The sequence below is a fragment of the Malurus melanocephalus genome, unplaced genomic scaffold, assembly GCF_030028575.1.
Source record: "Malurus melanocephalus ecotype Western Australia unplaced genomic scaffold, MMel_1.1 scaffold_386, whole genome shotgun sequence".
In the NCBI taxonomy this organism is placed as follows: domain Eukaryota; kingdom Metazoa; phylum Chordata; class Aves; order Passeriformes; family Maluridae; genus Malurus; species Malurus melanocephalus.
In genome coordinates, this window is record NW_026623618.1 from 148,878 (window position 1) to 172,111 (window position 23,234).

Here is a 23,234-nt window from a genome sequence, read left to right on the forward strand (position 1 = left end):
AGCATGGCATCGTCTCCCCCTTGAGATTAGAACCCAACTGTTAAAGCAGTTCTGTGCTGGAAATAAGAACTCAAGAGCTTCTGGTTCTAAATTCACAGTAAGAGAAAYTTGCTAGAGCGCAGCACAGGATTAKCTTTGTTTGTTKGGGAAAWCGCTGTGACAGAATAATGCKGCARCCCCTTCGCACCTTYCCCCGGGGCCCAGCTTTCCCTGAGGGGCGTAGCARCCTCTCCCCTGCGCGTTAAGTGGAGCGGGTGGGAGCACCACACTCGAGAGAACATCTCCGCTATGTCGGCCGAGCGTAACGTTGCAGTGCAGAGTGGGTGGGCGCACATCATCAGTGAGGCTGGAAAAGATCTGCGGGATSTGGACAAGAGACAGGGACACAGCCACCGCTGGAGCCAAGACCAGGATCGGCGGCGGAAGTGCGGCCACCGCCCCCTCGCGCACGTCACGGCGCGGCGCAGGCGCGTGGCGGGGCTGCCGCGGCTCCTCTCCCCTCAGCCGCCTCCCTCTCCCCTTCCCTCCCTCCGTCCCTCCGTCCGTCCCTCCGTCCCTCCCTCCGGCCGCCGGGCCGCGGCTCCTCCCCGCACCACCTTTGGCCGAGTCGCGGGAGTGCGCAGACGGCACAGCTCTTCGGCGGCAGCGGCTTCATCCGCGCCGAGCATCAGTCGGGAAAGGCGCGTCCTCCTCCCCTTCCTCCTCTTGTCGCTGYCCCCGCGGCCATGGAGCTGCCCGAGAGCCAGTGCAAGAAAGTCAAGCTGAGCAACAGGGTGCCGAGCTGGGTGAGCGAGCGGGCGGTGCGCCGGCGGGCAGGTGGGCGTGCGGGGGCAGAGCGGAGGGGAGGAAGAAGCGGCCGAGCGCCGTGCTGATGTGGCAGCGGCAGCCGCGACGGGGGGCTCCGTGTCCGGCTCCGTGTCCCGCTCCCCGCCCGGGCCGGCAGGGATGCGGGGCGGGGGCGCTGCGCTGCGAGCCGGTCACGGAGCGGCAGCGCCGGGGCCCCGAGGGCAGCGCGGCCGGGGAGCCCCGCGGGCCGGCCCGGAGCGGCGGTGAGGGAGCGGGGAAGGGCGGGAAGCCCCTCCGGAGAGGAGCCGGCGTCTGGAGGTTTCATCCTTGCCTCTTCCGTCGGGAGCCCTCTGCTTCCAGCGTTTTGGAAGAAGGAAGGCTTAAGAATGCGATGTACAATGTGGCCATTCATAAATCTGGGTTGGCAAAAGACTGGGGTTCTTTGTATGGCGGGTGTTATGTGGAAAACTGTCGAGACGGGGCTTAAAAAAAAAAATCTAACCAAAGCCTTCATTCTTGTTCATAAAGATGGGGGAAGATCGGTTTACAGCAAAGACCGAAATGCAGCTATTTAGAAGAGACATTGCAGGCCTTTGAGAACATTTGATACCTCTGATGATGCAAGACAAGTGAAAAAAAAAAAAAAGAAAGTATGATTTCTTTCAACCCATGCTGAGTTGAAACAGGCAAGACATAAGATCGAGAAAGCATTTGATATGAATGTAAGAGTGTAAATCTGTCTTTGAAGTCTTGCTGTGAGTAGTGCAGGCCACAGTTTTCCTGATAAAAACAGCTGTTGCCTGAAAAACGGGGAAATTGGTATTATACTGTTTGATATATGTTGTGCCGGTCCAAGCCTCTTCCGATGTGTACAAGCTCAAACTTGCTTACATAAGAGAGTATAAGGAAAGTTACATTCTTTCAATTTCCACTAGGAAAAARCAAAATCGGATGTTTAGAAGATAGTGAAATAGACGATGCTGGGTGGGGTTAACAAAGTGTGTGCAAAAGTTACTCTGTATCACTTCCTTTGTCATCAGCAAAGCCAAGATAGATTTGTCCCAACCAGGGAAGTTCCTTAACAGACATTAAGTGTTTGCTGAGTTCAGTTGAGGTTGGCAACCCCCTCTATGCTACGTGGCAAGCAGAGGAAGTCTTCCGCTTCTCCTTTTTGCTTCAGAAGACCTCAACTGAAATGCTCTTTATAAACCAATAAGCTTCACCAGCTTCACTGGTGCTGATTCACATGCTCCACAGGCAAATATTCTGGCACTTCTGGCTCTGCATCTGTTCAGCTGAGRGCAAATTCAAAGCGACTTACCCTGATGGAATTGGCAGCCCCTAGAAGAGTAGGCAGTCTTGTCTTTCAGAATTTCTCTGTGGTTCCAGCACTACTCAAAATACACCTCTGCCTGTGGAAATGCCCTTGCCAAGCCCACCTCTGAGCACAGCACACTTCCCAGTTACAGAGCACAGCGTAGCCGCAGATGCTGCCATTACACTGGCTGGATAAGGAGATGTGTGGAATGCTTTCTCTAAAGTGGCTTGAATTCCTAGCACAGCTGAGCTGTTGTGACGATTGCAGGTGACTCCAGATGAGAACTTGCTCCAATTCTTGTTTCTGAGAGCATATTCAATGGAGTAATTCTGGCTTTGTTTTTTATCCAACCCCTCTGATGCCAACAAGTGAGTCCTCTCCAGCACTGGTCAATAAATTGTCTCTGCCTTTGGTCATGCTGATACTGCAGTGGGTGGCAAGCGAAGACACACTCCTTRTTGTATCTTTAGCACTGAATTGCTTGTATCCACAGTACTGCAGAAGATTCTGGGAGATTTCTGCTGCTGTGATCCTTCAAACTGTYCCAGCTTTAGAGCACCCAGGGGAGTTGGTGTAAGTGGCAGGGGAGCATGCATTTGGCAGATCAGGTGGTGCTACATACAGAGGTGTTTAAATGCCTTATTGTATTGGTATCACTGTGGCAAACTGCTTTCTGGTGGGCAGTTGTAAGGTTCCAAGTGAGAATTTTTGTTGTAGGTGGGAGAAAATGTAACGCTGGAGGCTATTTCAGAATATGGATTGGGGAATTGTTAAGTTTTTTAAAGACTGAAGGATGTTATTGCCCAGGTGTATTTTCTGGGCTTGCCATTCTTTCCCAAGCACAGTTATCCAAATCAAAGCACAGATTTTTCAAACCAGAATTTGAGAAAGTAACTAATGGAAGGTATTCCTGACAAATCTTTTGGTCCTGAAATCTCACCTAAATATGTGAGTTTAGCCTCTGTGGTAGCTGAATTTTTGTGTTATGTCTGTTTTGCTTGCTTGTATATGTATGTAGACAAGAAAAATGGGCTATGTTCCATCTGCTTGAGTTGCTGTTTGGCTATTGAGCGGAAGTTTGCAGGGGAAAAAAAGAAAACTATTGTTTGGTTATCAGTGCTGAAGAATAAATGTCATAAAAATGTGTTGTTATCAGGGTACCTGATTTATAAGAGGTAGACCGTGAGCAAGTTAACAAATGACCTAAAGATGGATATGGGAAATGGGAAAGGCTTTGAAAGTAAGGCAGCAGTTCAGAGGGGAGGGTGCATGTGTTGCTTTTGCTAGTTTGTGGGAGTTCTTAGCTTGGGGAACCAGCACACATCTTAGAGCAGAAGGATATGGAATAAGTTGCAGTTTCTTTGGTATATATGGTTTGTATGGAAACCAMATCTGTTGTTTTCTGATATTTCCAGCTTCAAGCTGTCCCAAGATGGTGCTGCAGCTTGGGGAGTCTCTGCTGGTCATGGAAAGACTTATTTCCTTCCCCAAAGGTCTTGCTTTGTGGAAACTTAAATTTGATATTGATTGTAAAAGCACAATACTTCATTGCTGCTTGGAAGTATGAGGAATAAATTCATATTATGCCAGAGTATATGCCATCTCCCTGTTAACCATAAAACAATTTAGCAAATCTCTTCCTTTGGCAGTCTTTTGATCTTGGCATTGCCACTTGGGCTTGCCTTGCATCATCTGGATGCCTGTCTGTGTCCTTGCATCAAATGTGTTTGGCACTGATAGTCTGATTTGGCTTTGTCAAAAAAAAAAAAAAAATAGATGTAACTGGACAAAACATCAAGAAAGATAAGAAAAGAAAAAAGCTCATCTATCTCAGGTAGTCTACATAGAGAAATTGACAGAGTTAGTATTTCCTTTTGGCCCCCCATGGTCTTTCTTTCTTTTGTTCCAGTAGTTCCTAGATGTCTGTAGTAATTAATTTCCTTGGTCAACTACCTGCAAAGCTAAAATTTTACCTTTATGCCAGAAAAAGTAAACAGCAGAGTTATCCTTCCTTGCTTTATCATTCCAGCTCTCTAGTGCTATCTATGCAATGATTTCTGTAATACCCCTTTTTTTTACTTCAATTCAAAGATATTTGCCTGTTAGAGCAATTTTGATTTCATGTGAGAAATGAMCCAATATAGTGGGGGAGAAGAAAGGAAGGCTATGTCAGCATACACAGCTCACATTACTGTTATAATGAAACTCAGTGGACTGAAGCATTATTTCTGTTTAATGTGGTGAAGTAGGAGGGAAAATATAAGATGCAGTGTTTCTCTACATAATGCAGAAGCAGTGTGTTGCAAAGTGGCAAACATATTTTTTTTAGGTATGCCAGATTGGAAATAACCTATAGTTTTGTTAAAAAAAACAACAGATAAACTGTGGTGATTAATGCCGTTTTTTTCATTAGCCCCTTTACAAAATGTATTTTGTCCTTTCAGCAGTGACTATTACAGTGAAAGWAATTAGGCTTAGAGTTTTAAAATAGCTTTTTCAAAGAGTACTTTCTCATCACATTGAGTTTATCTATTGCATGTTTTCTTATGTTTCATTTCTTTTAACATCATCAATACAGATCACCAAGGTGAGTGATGCTTTGATATAGTGTAAAAGAAAATGACTGTTAATTTTATCTGGTATCATTTTGGATGGCCTTTTAATTTCATCAGTTGATAGTAATCAAATTTTATGTACAAGAATTTGAAGACTGGCTAAATAATTTAAGAGCACAAAGCATTATGTGCCAGTGAGTATTTTTTTGGTGCCGCATCAATTATTTATAGTATATGTCAGGGATAGTAATTAAAAACCTGGGTTGTTGAAGATCCAATGTTCAGCTTGTTCAGCTTTTTATGCTCAGTGGTGTAGGCAAATCATATGGAAGCAAATTTTTTAATAGAGAGTGGACATAACTAGGGAANTTTTTTTTTTTTTTTTTTTTTTTTTTTTAGCAACAGAGAATGACTTGCTAAATTATTAACTTTTTAGAGCACCTCTGTAAAAAGTGGGCTTCTGTCAGAAGATTAAGGGGATTTGGGTACTGCTTTGCCCAGGATTAGTGCTCAGYTGTCTTGTTTGTGTACCTGTGTACAGATAGAAAAGGTGGGGCAGCTGGTGACCAGTGGTTTTTGTGTGCATGCAGTCTCTTTGGGCGCTTTAACCTTTAGTCTTAGATGCCTGCTTCTGAAGTACAGGTGAATTATTGTCCCTCTGCTCAACTTGCTGGCTGCTCCACTGCACTTTTGTGCCTTGTCCTCTAGCACTCAATTGGTCTTGTCCTTGCTGAGATTTCTCATGTCTGCTAAGTATTAATACTTTTTTTCATAAAARTTTTTTTTTTAATAAAAGTGTCTTTTTATCATGTTAAGAATCCCTTCAGCCTGCTTCCTCAGAGTTTCATGCGTTTTGTAAACTTAGTGTAATAACTTGATCAGTTTCATTGCTGCTTTCCTAGTTCTGGAAAAGAGAGAAAAGTGTTGTAATTTATGGAATATGGACTGGAAGAGGTCTCCTGAGATGAGATATTGACCTGCAATGTACAATTCTGATAATAGACTGTTGCCAGGGATCAAAAGYGAAGCATGTGTGGGTTTATGTCTTAATGTAAGAGAGCTTACTAAGACAGTGGCATGGGATTTGTGCTTTGAGACTRCTGTTTATCCAGTGCCTGGTACAATACAGTACAACTGGAATTAATGACAGAGAATGTAGCTATTACTGTGTTACTGTGAATGGCTGTGTACATTCATTWTACACTATATATCTTTTAATTGAAGCACTTCAATTACTAGGCTGGTTTTAATTCCACAATTTTTTCATTTGCTCACTAGGATCTCCAATTTTATGTAGTGCATAATTGTTCTTACTATAAGAAGACTATGTTTTTTGGCTTTTGCACTTTTGGTTTTCGTTAGCTGTACTGCAATGACTTTGCACACAAAACAGCTTTGTTTTAGGAGATAACATAATCATCAAGGATAGCTTCATTTTGTATGGTTATAACCTGTTYGCAGGTTTCTTCTTGATTGTCTTGGTTTAGTCTTCATTTAATTTTAGTTGCTGGACTCTCACCACTGAATTACAGAGTTATTGCATTAAAAAATTTGAACATAGGTTCTTACCTTGAGTTTCTGTTTTTATTAACTATGAACCCAGCTGTGTATAGAAGTGGGGACATACAATCACACAATTTCATMATTTCCAATTAAGTTATAGATAAACCTTGGAATAGAAGAATGATATAGCAGCAGCCCTTGAAGCCACAAGTAGATATAATTTTATGTTAATTCTACTTTGCAGTATCTCTGTCTGAAAGTGTGAACAACTCTCTGCTGGTACTCCATAGAGAAATATGCTCCTTCTTTTTATATTATATATTTTACATGTTTTCATTTTCAACTAGCACTGGTACAATGATGAAAGATAAGGTTGTGCAATATGTTTGTTGCAAGGGAAGCCAAAGCAGCATTACAGATATCACTAATCCCCTCCTTCCCCACCCCCCATCTTTTTTTTTAAAGCCTTCTGTGTGATTGTTCATGCGTTGTCTGCCAATCTTGATCTTTTGCAAAGTACATATAGCCAGATACCATTAAAGTCTAAGATGATGCCAAGATTGATCTTGCTGTGGGCTCTCTCACTTTAGATTGTGAAATGTGTCTAACAGCAGTGTCATGTTACCGAAGATATTTGTTGAGCAGGTTATTATGATGAATTGTTTTAAGGTACTTGGCAACCAATTTTATTTTAATTAAAATGATAAGAAAAAAATCCCATCTTTTAAAATCAATTCTTTAAAATGTTCTTTGAAATGGTACTTTCTTTAAACATRTAGAATCTATGATAACTGTCACTGGTCTGGATACTGATGATAGCATATATGAGGGCAGAGTGGCTTGGAGGTGTCTGCTCAACTGAGAATTGGTAGAGTCATGCATGGTTTGCAATGGAAAGGTCTCTTGAGAGTTAAAAATGAGCCAAAGAGCCAATGCCACCAAATTTGTCAGACAYGATTTKCCCTTAGCGAAGCCATGTTGGTCTCCTATTTTTCTGTGTCTTAAGATAGTTTCCAGGAGCTTCTGCTCCGTGATCTTGGTGGGCAGAGAAGTGAGACTGATRGGTTTGTAATTGCCCAGGTCTTCCTTATTTTCCTTTTTAAAAAATGGGCTTATGTTCCTCTTTTTCCAACATCACCASACTGCTGTGACTTCTGAAATATGATGGATCATGGCTTATGCACATCCTCCACCAATTCTTTCAGGAGCTGTAGCTGCATCTCATCAGGTCCCATGGACCTGTGCACCTTTAGGCTCCTTAGAGGGCCTCAAACCTGGTGTTCTCCTACCTTGAGCAATGGTTCTTCCTTCTTCCAGTCCCTGCATTTGGCTTTCTTGACTTGGATGGTGTGAATGGAGCAGTTGTCAGTGAAAACGGAGGCAGAAAATGTCCTTGACTTCCTCAGCCTTCTCCATGTCTTGGGTAACCGTGTCTCCCTTTTTCTTCTGGAGAGGGCCCACATTTTCCCTAGTCTTTTGAGTCTGCCCAGGAGTTCCTTGTTTATCTATGCAGGTTAAGAGGGGTTTTTTTTTGTTTTGTTTTGTTTTTTTTTTTTTTTTTTTTTTTTTTTTTTTTTTTTTTTTTTTTTTTTTTTTTTTTTTTTTTTTTTTACCTGATTTCCTCTTTGTTAGGATGCATCATTCCTGAGCTTGGAGGAGGTGATCCTGGAATATTCACCAGTTTTCTTGGGCCCCTCTTCCATTCAGGTTTTTATCCCATGGTACTCTACTGAGCAGATCCCTAAAATTACTTGAATAGAAGTCAAGTCAAGCAGCTTCAGTAGTTTGTCTGTCTTTTTTATATTTGATTTTTCTTAAACAAATTTTATTTGAAACCAGTAGTTGATTAACCTGTCAGTCCCAAGCGTCACTGAAGGAGCACAAGGGATATGTTTTGCCATAGGTGACTTTTCTAATTTCCCATGTCTCCCTCAGTCCATGCTGGAGCTTATGGAATTGGTATTGGTTTTACTTCCATTTTTGTCTCCAAGTCTTCCTTTGTGCCTGTGAATGAATTTGTTTGCTTTGCCAACTCACTTTTTGTCAATCAAAGACCTAAACARCTTCTCTTCTTTTACAGGGAATGCAAAGGGCAACCAATGTTACCTACCAAGCTCATCATGTCAGCAGAAATAAGAGAGGCCAAGTGGTAGGAACAAGGAGTGGTTTTCGTGGATGCACAGTCTGGTTAACAGGTACAGCCATGGATTTCTGAGGGTCCTTGTGTTTTACTTACTCTTTTGAAAAGCGACATAGCTGTGGCTCGTTTTTGTGTGCAAAGTTGAATGTTTGTGAATCTAAGACCTAGATGGAATTTTATTACTATTTTTAGGTAGACTAGCAGGAAATTGCTTTGGGACAGATAGTAACTTGAGAATGTATTTTGTTCAGTACTCCAAGAGGGTTGTTTATTTGGTACTTTCGGCTGTCTAATTCTGGTTGAGTTTTGGAGTGTACAGGGCTTTTTGTTCTCTTTGCGTGTGTGTTGCCTTTTTAAAAATTTCCCTTTTGTTTTAACCCATTCTGACTCTTTGTACTGTCCATTTTGTCTATTTAGAAATGAATTATAACTTTTTTTTTGTGAGAGTCTGTGTTTCTGAATCTTTTCTGTAAAATCCTCTTCTCTTTGGATTTGTTCTCGTCTTCTTGGTTTGAAATAACATTTCAGCACAAACCTGTGCCTTTGGAMAGAGCTTGCATGTTGAGGCAGTGCATACTGGGAGTTATTTTTGAAATCAGCTCTGTGGGTTTTGGGTTCTTTTTTTGTAACTAGAGGAGGTTTAAACATTCTGGAAGATATTGTTTCACAACAGTGAGGGACTTTTTTCCTTCTGTCTTTCAAAGTTTTGGGAAGCTTTTTGGAAGCTTTCCTTGAAAGTTTATTTTTTTGTTAAAACTGATAATAAAAAATATGGCAAAATATGTAATTTRATTGGTTTGTAAACCATTTAGAACACTGCGACACATAAGATTTTCATAGAGTATTAGAGAAAATTACTACATTGAGTAAAACTGGTTTCCACCAGTGTTAGTAAACGTGTGTGCAATATAAAGCAGTCGTTGATAACAAACTGCTGAAAGCCACTCCAAACAGATTTGATACAGTGGCCTGCTGTCATGTATTTCTTTAAGAAAAGAATGGAGCCCTTTTTCTCCCTGTTTACATCACATAACTCCAGCCTCGCTCTCAATGCTTGAATGATCTGGTGGGCTGCCTTTCTGTTTCTACTGGTAATTCATTAATCTAATATTGAAAAAAGTCATGATAAAAATGTTTTCTCARTTATCTACATGGAACATTTTCCAGTCAATGTTCTTTCTAAATAAGTGTAATCTTAATGCTCAGTTTCCTTTTTTCATGAAGGAGGGTGGTGGTAAGATATCAAGAATGTGTGTGGGAAGTTGGTTATTGAAGATGTTTGAGCAGTAATGTGAAAGAGGTGAAAAGGACTGTAGGCATTAAGCAAGCAATATTAACCATTCTAGAACTGTGGAAACATGAGTTTCAAAATTCTGATAGATACTAGAATAAAAGCTGAAATATTGGTACACTGCAAGTTTCTCTCACTTTGTCAGCACACATGGAGTGGGAGTGTATGGAAAGATATTTCAGGSATCACTTTTCATTTTTCAAGGTAACCTTTGTTTGAGAGGTCTGTTTTAACGAGTGTTGAATCAGAGGGTCCTAGTAAAGAAAACTGTGGAATGTAGCAAAAATACAGAAAACATTGCTTTCATGTGTAAAATAATACGCAATTTTGAGAATGTGAGTTATGTTAAAGACTTGTCAACTCCAYGGCAGTTTTTAAATTCATTAATGTATGTAATGACATGTTAGACACCAAATGATGTGTGAAAATCTAGTGTGTTTGAGCAAATAGCAAGCTAGATGTGGGGACGGAAATGGCAAGTCAAAAACTGCATCAATGAGAAGTAAATGATGAAGTTGCTGAAATCTTAGTTTGGACTGTCATGCCTATTTTCTGTCATGGGGGTGTACTTCATTGCTGCCAAAAGAACACTGTTCTGTTTCCTGCCTTGTGTTCCTTCTCTTGCCTTGCACATGCTGTACTGCTTGCCCAGCTCAACACTGAGCTGATTCAGCTTGGGAAATCTGACCACAGCCTCCACACACACACATACAAAAGGGAGAAAAAGTAAAAGGGAAAAAGAAAACCATAGGGAGTGGGGGGAGGCGAGTTGGCTAATAGGCACCAGAGGCAGCAGTGCAATTACTCCTTTTATTTAAGTTACCCTTAACACCCTAAGCTATCAAGGTTTCCTTTGCACTTTGTGTTTTCTTAGGATGTGCATCTGAGCATGATTGCAATCCTTTGCCATTAATGGCTTGGAAGCAATACCAGGCTGTTGTCTTGTGTGATCTTTTTTTTTTTTTTAAGTTAGAATGAATCTTAATCACCACTAATAAAACCATTTTTCTTCACCCAGGAGTGYTACTTTTTTATACTACCATTACCCCTTTCTTTCTCTCACTCAAAATGTAAATGTCATGAAATCTGAGTTTSTGTTCCATTTGCAAATTGACTTCTTGGTATAAGCAGAAGCATGTGCTCCAGATAATTTGAAATCTAGTCTGGAAAAAATTATATTTAAATGAATTTCCWAATTAAAGTGAAAGGTGGAATTTTTAGGGCCAGCAAGTCTTCTGAATTGTTTAAAGGTTTGTTGTCAAAGATTCTGAATTAGACCATAGTTTGCCAGTATGATTTTCTCTTGTTGCTAACACATGCCAGTTATTGGAGCATCACTGCTGTAAGTTTTGAGTGGGCMAGGCTGTTTTTTTCCAGTGGTGTCTAATTCAGTGCTGTTATTCTGCAAGGAGTCAGAACAGAGTATGGGTTTGGCCTGATCTCATTTCTTTTGTTAACTGAAATTCACTTCAGTGTGAGATCTTCCTCTTCTCATATAACATCTTAACTGTGTTTGGTTTCTGAATTTAGTTTGCTCAGGTAGTAACAATTGCCAGCAGCAGCAGAAGGGAAAGTGTATCACTGCTTAAGCAGCAGCAGCAGAGCTCAAGGCCAAAGTCTTACCTGCTTCAAATTGCACACTTAGGCCTTACTCTCTCATTGCCTATTGTCTGTGTGAAAGTCTCTTGGCTTACATTCCAAGTAAGCCTATCCAAAAGGCATTGCTGCTTATGCTGTCACTTTGGGATTTTCATAATACACGAGCACTAGAACTTGCCTTAACTATTTTCTATGCTTATATATTTATTATTGAATATTTTAGGTTTATCTGGTGCTGGGAAGACTACAGTGAGCATGGCACTGGAGGAGTATTTAGTATGCCATGGTATTCCATGCTACACATTGGATGGTGACAATATTCGCCAAGGCCTTAATAAGAATCTGGGTTTCACACCAGAAGATAGAGAAGAAAATGTCCGTCGTATTGCTGAAGTTGCTAAATTGTTTGCAGATGCTGGYTTGGTGTGCATTACTAGTTTCATCTCTCCTTATGCTCAGGTAAGTGTGAAAAACCTCTAGATGAAATGTAGGRAAAATACAAAATGCAAAATGTCACTCAGAACTAGTTACAGAAATTCCTTTCTGAACTTAGCCAGAATCAAATACTTACTTGTGTTTTTTTTGATGAAATTTGTGCTTTTAGAGATGATTACTCAAAACTGAAATATTAATCTTAAATGAAAAATGTTTACATTAGTTCTGTAATTGGAACTGTCCTTCAGTCTATTAGGCAGAATTATTACTCTAATACCATGAACAAGCTCAAATGATGCTCCAGGAAAGACTCTTAAAATTGAAATGTTTGGCTTGATTGGTGTAGATTCCAGTACTTTTTAAATMTGAAGATTCAGTAAAYGYTTAACTTGAAGAATCAGTTAAATTRTTTTTAAAAGCAATTTTTCCTTTAGTGATTGAAGAGTGAGAGCTTTATTTGTATCAAGTTGCTTAAGGGTAAAGTGTTTTAATTACCTGTAGGTTTTTTTAACTTTATTTTGTGTTTGGTATACAACATGACATTGTATAATAATGAAAATTAACATAAATCCATTTTCACATTGTTTTGTGGAGACTGTTTTTATCCATGCCTGAGAAACTGGAAGGGAGAGACAAAAAGGATGTGTGAGCACCCAAGTATCTTGAAGAATGACCCAGGGACTTTAAGCTTAGATGTTTCACAGCACRAGAAATGTGTTATTTCTTCAGTTAYAGTAATAATAACTTGGGGAACTCAAATCCTACAGTAAAACAGAAGTTTCTAGGTAKGAGGAAAATAACTAATAAAATAAATAGTATTTAGTAAGAGATGATTTTAGTGGATTTTGGAAGGCTTTTGTTTTTTTTCTCCGAATGAAAGTCACCAATATTGTTCCGATGCTTGGAAAGCCGTAAAAATAATACATTATTTTAAGTGCACAAGTCTTGTCAGACTAAGGAATATAGGGAAAACTGGTGCTCAGAAGAGAAGGGTATTTATATCATGACCAGCAGGTAACAACTCTTTCTGGCTGTACTCAGCTAGGCAGATATRATTCCTCAGATATATATGTATAGGCATAGAGAATTTTGCACTCTGTTGGCTGGGTTTGGTTTTGTTTCTTTCTTATAAATCAAGATAATCAAATTATCTCACATCTTCCTGACAGCTTTTACTATGTAATGTACTGTAGCCAAAGTGATGCAGCTTGCAGGACATCAATTAATAAATCACTTTTATTTTTTCAAACTTTGAAAGCTTTTTTACATTTTGCTGTCAGTTTCTTTAAAATGAACTTCAAAAGCAAAAAACAGTAATAATATGTCAGTTCAACCTTTTAGGATTTTTCTTCTGTTTTCTTTCAGGATCGTAATAATGCCAGACGAATTCATGAAGGGGCAAGTTTGCCTTTTTTTGAAGTATTTGTGGATGCTCCATTGCATGTCTGTGAGCAGAGAGATGTTAAAGGACTCTACAAGAAAGCCAGGGCTGGAGAAATTAAAGGTGAAGCTAGATGTAATCACATCCTTTCTAAATCAGTGAAACATTGGTGTAATTTGACTCCATGTTAGCAAATGTGCTCAAGTCTGAGAGTACCACCCATAAAAAAGAGCATAGATTTGGAACAGGACTGAGAAATGAATTGGAATTGACTTCTAACTCATGGAACTSACTAGTTAAGTGTGTAGGACAGTAAAAGGACAAAAATGGCTAACSTCACACAGAAAAAAACTTGAGCACATTAGAAACCACGTAATGATTGAGGATTAATCTCTATCTATTGAGTAGTTTAAAAAGAGCTTGATTCTTTCTAAATTCTTTGAAGAACTGCATTAATAAAAGTTACTAGTTTCTTCCAAAAAGTAAARCATGACCACTGTCTCCCTGTAGAAACTGTTATGAACACTTCTGAAGATAATAACTTTTAAATCATTGTTCTATTCTAGTGTCCATGAAAATTATTTCATATTCCCAGACACAGGTTAAGATTTAACTATAGCCTGCAATAAAAAAGCTTAGCTCTGCAATCATTAATTGCAAGTATTGTTTCAAGTGCTGCTTTGCTCTGTTAGATTATTGTTTGCAGAGGCTGATGCTTTGTAGCTCTGTATTTAGTAGCAAAGCAGTTTTTAAAGTAATCACTTTTGGGGGTTGAGTTTGCAGATGCTGTATGAATTCACTGTTAACCAAAAGTAATATAAAATTGAACCAGTAAGACATTCAATATGAGTGGTTGCTTGATACTTCTAGTACTACAGAATGTACCATGTGAACACCAGGAATAAATAAAGCTGAGCTMAGATTTGTTCAAAATCAAAGCAAGATGGCTTGAGCAGACATGATACAAAGATACAGTTCTGTACAGAATCCTTATTTGTGTCGTAGAACATCACTATTAGGTTATTTTACAAGCCCCGTAATGGAATTGTGTTCCTGTAGAAGACGTGAAGAAAACAGTGCCTGAGCCTTACAAGTGGGTGTAGCAGTGGCTGTATGATATGACCTATCTGATTCCTGAAGGATAAAAATTAAACAAACTTGCCAGTTCACAAGGAATATCAGCACCTCTTATCTTCCTTTTCTCTGGCAGTGATAATAGGACACTTTATTTGCCTCCTGTTCCCACTCATCCAGTAATCAGATCCTTCTAAAGTTTTGGAAAAGATCCAGCCTTTTTATCATATGGGGTACTGCATGAATTGATGTTTTTCTTAGATGAGGAACTAAACTCATTTTGAGGGTATTTAAATCTGAAGTGGAAAGTAGGCATTCTAATGTTCATATTTGCACATGTGGAGGATGCAGATATTCTGTTGTAGCCCAGCTGATATTCCTGATCCTGCAGATCTGACTTGTAGTGCTTATACTCTGCCTTTGGGCTTGATTTTTTTTCTCCTTTTTTATGCATGGGTGGTTGGAATTTCTGTGATTTAAAAGCAGATTGCAAACTAAGTAGGCCAGAGCAACTGTCGCTGGTAGCTTGCACAGTCTGTGACAGCTGTTATAACTGTAATAAACACACTCATCACTCTTACATTAGCAGCTATCTTGAGATGAATATATTAGCTAAACTAACGTAATAGGTGTTAAAATTCCTTACTTCAGAGTACTGGTCTTGGTAATATGAGTGTAAATTTACATATATACTGGCTGTTCATAATATATTTTCATATTTTATTTTTTGTTTTAAAGAGCAACAATAGCTGATAATAAAGGACAGTGGTTGGATGACTGACTCTGAGTTGATGTGCACATTTCCTCTGCCGGTGCTCTTTTCTTTATTCACAGTAAAAATCTAATAGCTTCACCAACAAAAAARTGCTATGTATATACTGTGGAATGCTGAAGTTTGAGGCAGTCAGTTAGTACAATTAGCAAAGAGTCTGATAAAGAAAAAACCTGCTGATTTCCCTAAGAAATCCTGTATTAAGGAAGCTAAAGCTCCGTGTTCTTGCCTGTTGTATTGGTTTATATATAGAACGTGTAAATGTGAACTGCGTTAAAATGGAGTAATCTTTTGGAAGGAGTCACCTAATATTTTTGTCTTACGTTCTGTAGGTTTTACTGGGATTGACTCTGAGTATGAAAAACCAGAAGCCCCAGAACTTGTGCTGAAAACTGATTCCTGTGATGTGAATGATTGTATACAACAAGTTGTAGAACTTCTTCAAGAGAGAGTAAGCAGAAATGAAGACATGTATTAGTAACATTTTCAAAGTATTTGTACCTGAATCTGAATCTATGTGCTGTGAAAAAGAAAGACATTTTTTGAGAGTTAAAGGCTTATGCATCTTTCAGTTCAAACTAGTCTTATTGTGTGTTTTCTTTTAAACCTAAACATTGCACAACATTGTTCTCCAAKTGAAGTAAGATTTGGACAAGTGGAAAATTAATTGATATCAAGGAGAGAGAGGGCAGGGAAGAGATATATATACCGGAAGGGAGAGAAGGCTGTCTCAATTGTTATGGAACGAACAGTGAATGCTGACTCATTAAAATTGGTTGCTAGCATTTTTGAGTCTGAATTTTTTTACGTTGTCTCCATAGTGTACAAATTATACTGCAGATATGAAGAGACAGGGGTGCACTTATACAGTGATTTGATCTCACTTAAATAGGGGCTGCTGTGCTTGTGTCTGCTTTCCTTTGTTTCCACTGTTTTTCTTGCACTAGTAAAAGTGGTCCTGCAATTGTTTAATGACTGGTTCAGGAAGCTGATCTTCTTGACATGGCTGAGTTGAGTTTATGGTTCATAGCTTCTGAAAAGGTAGGTCTCTTTCCTTGTTCATGCYTGCAATCTACACCATCCCTTTTGAAGTCTCCGGGTCTTCTCTTGTTGCCTGATAAGTGGATTCGGTTCACTACCCAACCTAAAAAAAACACTCCCAGCGAACCCCACATGGAAAACAAACAGACAAAAAACCTYCCAACTCAACACTAAAAGTGAAGGSAGCCRAACAATGGCTTTATCCTCTWGAAACCATACCCCCAGAATTTACTAATCCTCATGTACAAGAAATGTACTTCCTTACATTTTTTTCTATAGTCAGTGGGTAGTGGATGACATTCCAGACAACTATTTTTTTTAATTGAGATACTCTTTCAGACAATTACTCATGATTTTTTATGTGAGTTGGTTGCACTGGAAATTTAGGTTATAAACATAACTATAATTTAGTTTGAGCAAAGCTCCACCAAGTGTTGAAGTTAAAACAAGCAAAAGACCTCATCATGTAGCCTTCAAGGAGTTTATTTTAACTCTCTGTGTAAGTACAACTCTGGAGAGATTTAGTCTCTTGTATTGACATTTTAAGGAAAACACCTCATGGATGACTGGTTGCTCAGGGTTGCTTAGGAGATAAGATAGGGCAGAAAACTATAAGTTAATTCTAGATTTTGAATCCCCATCTGAATATTTTTTTGAAAGAAAAAARGAGAGCTGTGTAGGAGTCCTACCTATGGGAGGTGTCAGTTCCTGACTGTGAGGTCCCTATGTCTTCTGCTCAGAACTATTCAGTGTGTTTCATAGTTGTAGAAACCAGTGYCACATGTGCCAAAATAGTGATCCCTCAAGTCGTGCATTGGTACACAGTACTGACTGTTGGCTCTTAGCACAGTCACCTTTGTTTAAGGCACATTTAGCACTTTTTTCCTTTCTTTAAAGGTAAAAGTATCATGAATGGCAAGATATTTTAGTGAYTGCTTATCTCAATGAAATCAAGACAAGGCACATCATGTCCTTAGACCATATTAATGCAGTGCTACCTTGAGAAGATAATTCCTGTAGATTTCCTGTAGTTTGAACAAGAGGGTTTATAAGAAGGCTGAAGAAGGACTTTTTATAAGGGTATTTAGGAATAGGACAAGGCTTTAAGCTGACAGAAGGTAGTTTAGAATAGATATTAGGAAGAAATTAATTCCTTTGAGCCTGGTGAAACACTGGAGCAAGTTGCCCAGAGAAGCTTGTATGCCTCATCCCTGGAGGTGTTGAAGGCCAAGTTGGATGGGGCTCTGATCAACCTGGTCCTGTGGAAGGTGACCCTGCCCGTGGCAAGGGGTTGGTACTAGGTGATCCTTAAGGTTCCTGCCAACCCCAACCATTCTGTGCTTCTATGATTCTATGAAATAAATTGTTCAGCACTCTAAAAACATTTGTCAGCATTATGAAAACATGTGCCTGGGCTGCAGAGAATACTATCTGCATACTCTACTCTGAATAATAAGAACATAGCCAGMAGCTTGAGAGAAGCAATTCTGCAATTTTATGTTGCATTTGTAAGACTGTATCTGGATRCTTTGTCCAGGTTTGTGCCCTTCTTCACCCAGAGGAAAACAGACATTGATGTGCTTCTGTGAGTTGAGTCTGTGAGTCACCAATATGGTCAGAGGCTGCAGTATGTCACTGCACATGCACAGGGAGACGCTGAGGGGAGGTGGAGAAGAGAAGGCTAGAGTTCTTGTTGCTCTGTCATCCAAATGGGAGGTTATAGGGAAGACTGGTGAACTCTTTTCTTAGAGTTGCACAAGGGTAGGATGAAGGGCAGCAGACATGAGATGAAATTACAGGAGTTTAAAACATAGGGGGAAAAAACATTTTCTCTATAAGGATGATCAATTATTAGAATACGATGAGTGTTAGTGGATGCTCTCCCCTTAGAGATATTAAATGCTTGGTTGGCCAAGGTCCGGAGCAGCCTGCTGTAGTGGGACCAGTTTTGAGCAGGAGGCTGAACTAGATGATCTCCAGAGGCAATCAGCATCAGCAAAGAGCCCACTACCCCAGTGTGAGGAGGCACATTCCCATAGAGCATCTGTTTTATTATTTGGCCATTTTTATATGAATGCACTGAGAAATAAGAAATATTGAGGAATATTCTGTAGCTTGTCCTTTGGTAGAATTAAGCTTTTGAGTAATATTGATGCCTTCAAATGGTCACTAGATGGCTTGCTAGCCTAACATTTTCCTAATTCCTAAAATTCATGCATTTTAAAGATGCATTAATTCCTTTTGTTGATGGTTTTGTTGTTTTGTTGTTGGTTATTTTTTAATCTAAGTTGTTGTTTTAAGTACCACTTTCATGTGTGCAAATGAGTCTAGGTTTACTAATACTGTGAGTTCTCTAAATGTCAGACTCAATATTTCTAGACCTGGCTTCSAGCTGTTTACATTTGTATCATGAAGTAGGTTGTTGAGAGAAACTGCACTGTGAAACCTTTGTTTTGCCTGTTAGTGGGACACTAAAACCAGGATAACACTTGAAGAGGTCTCTTTAATAGGCATGTTTATTTTAAGCTATTATTGGTTCATAAAATTAGGACATCCTAGTCTGGTAATGAGCTAGGGTCCAGAGGGAAATCTTCTGTGAAGCAGCATAATGTGCACACCATCATTATAGTGTTCCTTACAGGAGGCAATATCTGCATTTGATTCTGGGCTTGTTGCTGTGGCAGGAGTSTGCTGCTGCTCTCCTGGGCTGTACTGCTGCTGCTCAGGCAGAGAAAACAAAAGGCAGGTTTTGCTCAACTTAGGATGTAATAAAAGCTTCCAAAACAATGCCTGATATGTAATGGACCAAGCTTTTCCTTAAAAACACCGTTTCTAAATGCTAGTTTAATTTGTCTTCTTTTGATGTGTCGTTCAGGTAATAAATTATGCAACAGCCAGTGACACTCATCACATCTTTTTACTCCCATAGTCATTTTATCTTTCACTTGTCAGCATTCTGCTGCCTTTATTTCACTTTCCATGGAGGTAGTGCCTAAGGTCTAAAAAATGCATTAAAATTCCTGAGCTAACTTGGTGTTCTCTACAAGCATACCTATTTATTCTGGCCTACATATACTGGAAAAGTAAAGATAATTTATTTATTGTTGTGATTCTGTGTATACTTTGCTGTAAGGGTGAGCTTTTTTTCTCAAAAAGTAAAGCACTACTTTACAAAGGTTTCTCAAACACTAAAAGATGTGTTATAAAAAGAACAGTCAGCCTCTTTTCACTGATTTTTTGCTACTGAACATCCCTGTAACATTTGACTGAATTTTGACATATTACACCTGACATATTACACCATTTTTTGTTGGAGGAGATTCTGCAGTTTTATCATGATGACCTCCTCTATTTTTTTTAATTATATTTTTATTTTTGTGTTGATATCTTCTAAAAAGTTTAAGGTCTTGAGTTTTGAGCATTGTGGAGTGAGAATATCTTTTTTAATACACATGTAGGAAAACGGCATTTTTTTTAAAATAAAAAATTGATGTTGGTTATAGAGCTAGATTTCAGTTCATTGCATATATATCCGCAAATGTCATAGATTATATCACATTTAAATATTCTAAGAGTGTATAGATGAAAATACTGGTGTTAGGTCATTAGCTGTAGGAAATACATTTAATTTGTACTTCTGTATAACTTTTCGGTAGAGAATGAGCTTTTATTTTAACCTTCATGTTATCATTTCTTGCGTATCTTGTATAGTGAATGACTTAAATTTATAAATGATCAGTCTCTAAATATTTTTATACTGCTTCAGCATGTGTAAAAGCATAGAGTCTTCATTTCTGCTGTAAATAACGTAGGCATTAATAAGTCATAAAAACTTCAGTCTATTCAGTAGTTAAATATTTACTAGTAAATGTAATATGGGTTACTTTAGGTCTAGAAAAAATCTCTTGTTAGAATGCTTCACTTGAGGCAATCTGCTGGTTTGAGTAACTAGCAATATGTCATGATCTTGCAACAGTGCTGGCTTTTAAATGAGTAAAAATTGCATAATGAATAAACTCTTGCTACTGTGTAGTGCAACATTAGAATTTTACTTCTTGATGTGTGTTCTATGCCCAAGAGGCATTCTGAGCAAACATTAACTTCTGTTTATTCATTTTATACAGGACATTGTACCAGTGGATGCTTCTTATGAGGTGAAAGAACTTTATGTGCCAGAAAACAAACTACAGTTGGCCAAAACTGATGCGGAGTCTCTGTTAACCTTGGAAATAAATAAGGTATTGTGCGTTCAGGAGTCTCATTGCTGAAACTGAAAGACAGTCTGATCCGTTGCTTAGTGTAAGTAAACGTAGTTGAAATACCTGTACTGGTTACAGAATACAGCTTGATATGCTGTCTCCCTCTTTCCTTGAGAGAAAGCACAGCATCTGTGTTTTCTTTGTTTGCTTACCAGAGATAATTGACTCTTCATAATTTCATGAATAGTGTCTGGTATAGTTTTACTTAGTTTATCCCTAGCTTGGAGATTAAATTTACAGTGATTTCCTCCCACAGTCCCTCCACATCCATGGATTAAACCATGCCTGGAATGTCTTGTATGAGAATTTTTTTTTTAGTTGACTTACAGAAAACATTTTATTTTGAATTGTAATTGCCTAGAAATATGGGGGAAATCGGTTACTACTTCTTGATTCTTCTTGTTTGTAAACTTCATCTGAACAACAGTAAACTTTTATATAGATACACCAAGCTCAAGCAGTTGCAAAGATATGATCAGATCTACTTTGTTTCTTTGTTTTCTGATAACAGCATACTCGTACTACTTTTCTGGTTTCCAGCAGAGACAATGTGGAAAAACCTGGATCAGCATGATTAATCCTGTTCTTATTTTGGTTAAATGCATTGTTTTTCAACTCAGATCAATTAGATAAGGCTGCTTCTGTCTGTGTTTCTGTTCTACTTCATTCATTTTTCTGAAGAACTAAGCCTAAACACAGATACAATGCATGAGTTTTTTTCAGTGGCTTTTTTACACTATTACTAGAACTTAAAGCTATGCATWTGATCTAGGAGCTGACTAAGCTCCCAGTTCAGCATCTGTGATGAGTAGACTTTGAAGGATTGGGGTGACTAAATTAAATAGTTTCAAAATTTGCCTGATCTTCTACTAGCAATGAATATTAATACTTTCTTTCACCACTTTTAACTAATTCCTTTTCACGTATGKCTGTATAAAGCTATTCATTGCTTTGTTGAGGAGTACTTAAAGTTCATCATTATTAAATTGCTGTAATGTTCCATTCTAAATTGCTCCCTRYCTAGAGAAACAAATMATTTYTTCCTCYACCCCCAWCCAGTGGCTTGTTAAATAYCAAACAAGTATATARTGTAAGCTTGGGAAGAAACTGTGTWTTGTACTTGCCTCAGTATAAATKAAACAGTAAAATAAAAATTAGTCATGCTCTTTGCACAAGAGACACTTGCACGAGCAAAGCCTGTCCTTGTCAAAAACAACCTAGTCTTAGTAATGCACACACAGAAGTAACAGAGGCCACACACCAAGTCACAGTGTGACTGAGTGCTAAGGAAGGAAATTCTGTGTAAACTGATATCTCATACCAAAATAAGTAGTAGTCCAGAGAGAATTTTACTTCTGGATTGTCTCACTAGCTGATAAAAGAAAAAAGATTTCTCATTTGTTTTAAGATTAGAACTCTCAATATTTACACCGATAATTCTGGTATTTTTTSTGGTATTTGTGTGTGTTATTCTGTTGTTTTTTCTTTTATTTTCTTTTTAACATCTTGGTTATCTTGTTTTGTTAAATAAAGGTAAATGGGATTCTCTAATTTTGTTAAGATGAACTTTATCAAGATTTGCAAATAAAGTTTGTTGTGTGTTTGTTGTTTTGGCTCTTTTAACACATGGAAATTTGATCCAGTGTAAAAACTGGAAAATAGCCAAAAATATGAAGTGTGAAACAAGTTGTTCTTTTTTCCTTACTTGTAGAAACTTTGAATTATTTGTGATTGAAACAGTAGTATTAAGAAATTTTCCATTTATACTGTCCTGCATTTTAGAATTAAATCATGATCTACTGTGATTAAAACTTGATGCCGGTAGTTAAGCAGCAGCTTTTATCTGCTCTAAGTCTATTTCTTCATTTYTTTACAAGGTGGATATGCAGTGGGTACAAGTGCTAGCAGAAGGTTGGGCAACACCCCTGAATGGCTTTATGAGAGAGAGAGAATACCTCCAGTGCCTTCACTTTGACTGTCTCCTTGATGGTAGGGTAAAACACACCATTTGTAAAACTGAGCAAACTAATCCTACTTCTAAAATATTTTTGACGCTTTGCTTCTTAGTGGTGGTGTGGTAACACATCAGGCTTGTGCACAACTTGAGTCTGTGATAAGAGAATAGAATATTATAATAGCCAATTTTAAACTTGAGTTTATTCTTTTGATACCTACCATCATATTAGGATTTGAATATTTTGTCTTTTTGCCTTTACAAATTCTATCTTTTTCAAATGTTGTAATTTTTGAAAAAAAGTTTAATTCTAAAATGCACACTTCTAATTTGTTTTGAAGAAATTGATTTTAGATTTTGGAATTGCAATTATATGCTGCTTAGCTCTATGTACCAAAAGATTTGCTCCGTATTAGTAATGAAGGAAAAGATGACAAACTAAYGGGTGCTGGAGCTGTTGCAAGTGTGAAATCAGAATTTGAGTATGTGGCTTGAGTATGAACTATTGTCTCATGTAATTGAATTACCATGAATTAGTAATTATCCTGTGATGATTTAAATGAATATCACTTAGTTAAGGTAGTGAATAAGTCATAGCATCCTCAGATTTTGGAGAAACTGGTTGTGATCCTCTGTCAGTTTTCATTTATTCTTCTTTGAAGACTCTGTTTTACTCCAGCCTTTTTCCCATCTCCACACTTCATTTTGCATTAGTCTTCTCTTGCAAGAGACCAAATAGCAGAACAAAAAGGAGTCTCTTGTCTTTCAGTCCTATGATACAGACATCTGTTGTCCTTCTTGTATTTCCTAATTCCGTTTTCTCTAAGTCTCTCGGGTGCTATCCTAGGTAGCATAATGCCATCCTGTTATTTTGGAGTATCTTAAATTTGCAGTATTATTTTGAATTGCTAGTTTTGTTTTCATTCCATTTGCCTTGTGTACATCCATCCAGGTGAAGAGTACTGTGCAGATGACAGACAATGCATTCAACTGCTAAAATAGCTTGTAGATCCTAGTTTTGTCCTGTACTTTTCATAAATTAGAATTTTTATAAGGTGTTTAAGACCTTATATAGGTGAGTCTTTCAGATATAACAATATAACAATTTTTAAAATTTCTTTTGCAR

At 38.3% G+C, this 23,234-nt stretch overlaps 1 protein-coding gene across 2 annotated transcripts in view; it reads left to right on the forward strand.

Moving 5' to 3' along the window:
* The first annotated feature begins 487 nt into the window (after positions 1–487).
* The window catches only part of PAPSS1 (3'-phosphoadenosine 5'-phosphosulfate synthase 1), a 41,916-nt gene continuing 19,169 nt past the window's right edge, over positions 488–23,234 (forward strand). Inside the window, exons 1-7 of one of the 2 annotated variants that reach the window (XM_057379078.1) lie at positions 488–785; positions 8,243–8,357; positions 11,416–11,651; positions 12,993–13,131; positions 15,187–15,305; positions 20,020–20,133; positions 22,032–22,143. In XM_057379078.1, the coding sequence (XP_057235061.1) occupies positions 726–785; positions 8,243–8,357; positions 11,416–11,651; positions 12,993–13,131; positions 15,187–15,305; positions 20,020–20,133; positions 22,032–22,143 (895 nt within the window). In that variant the 5' untranslated portion in view covers positions 488–725. The other variant, XM_057379077.1, reaches the window with a different exon arrangement.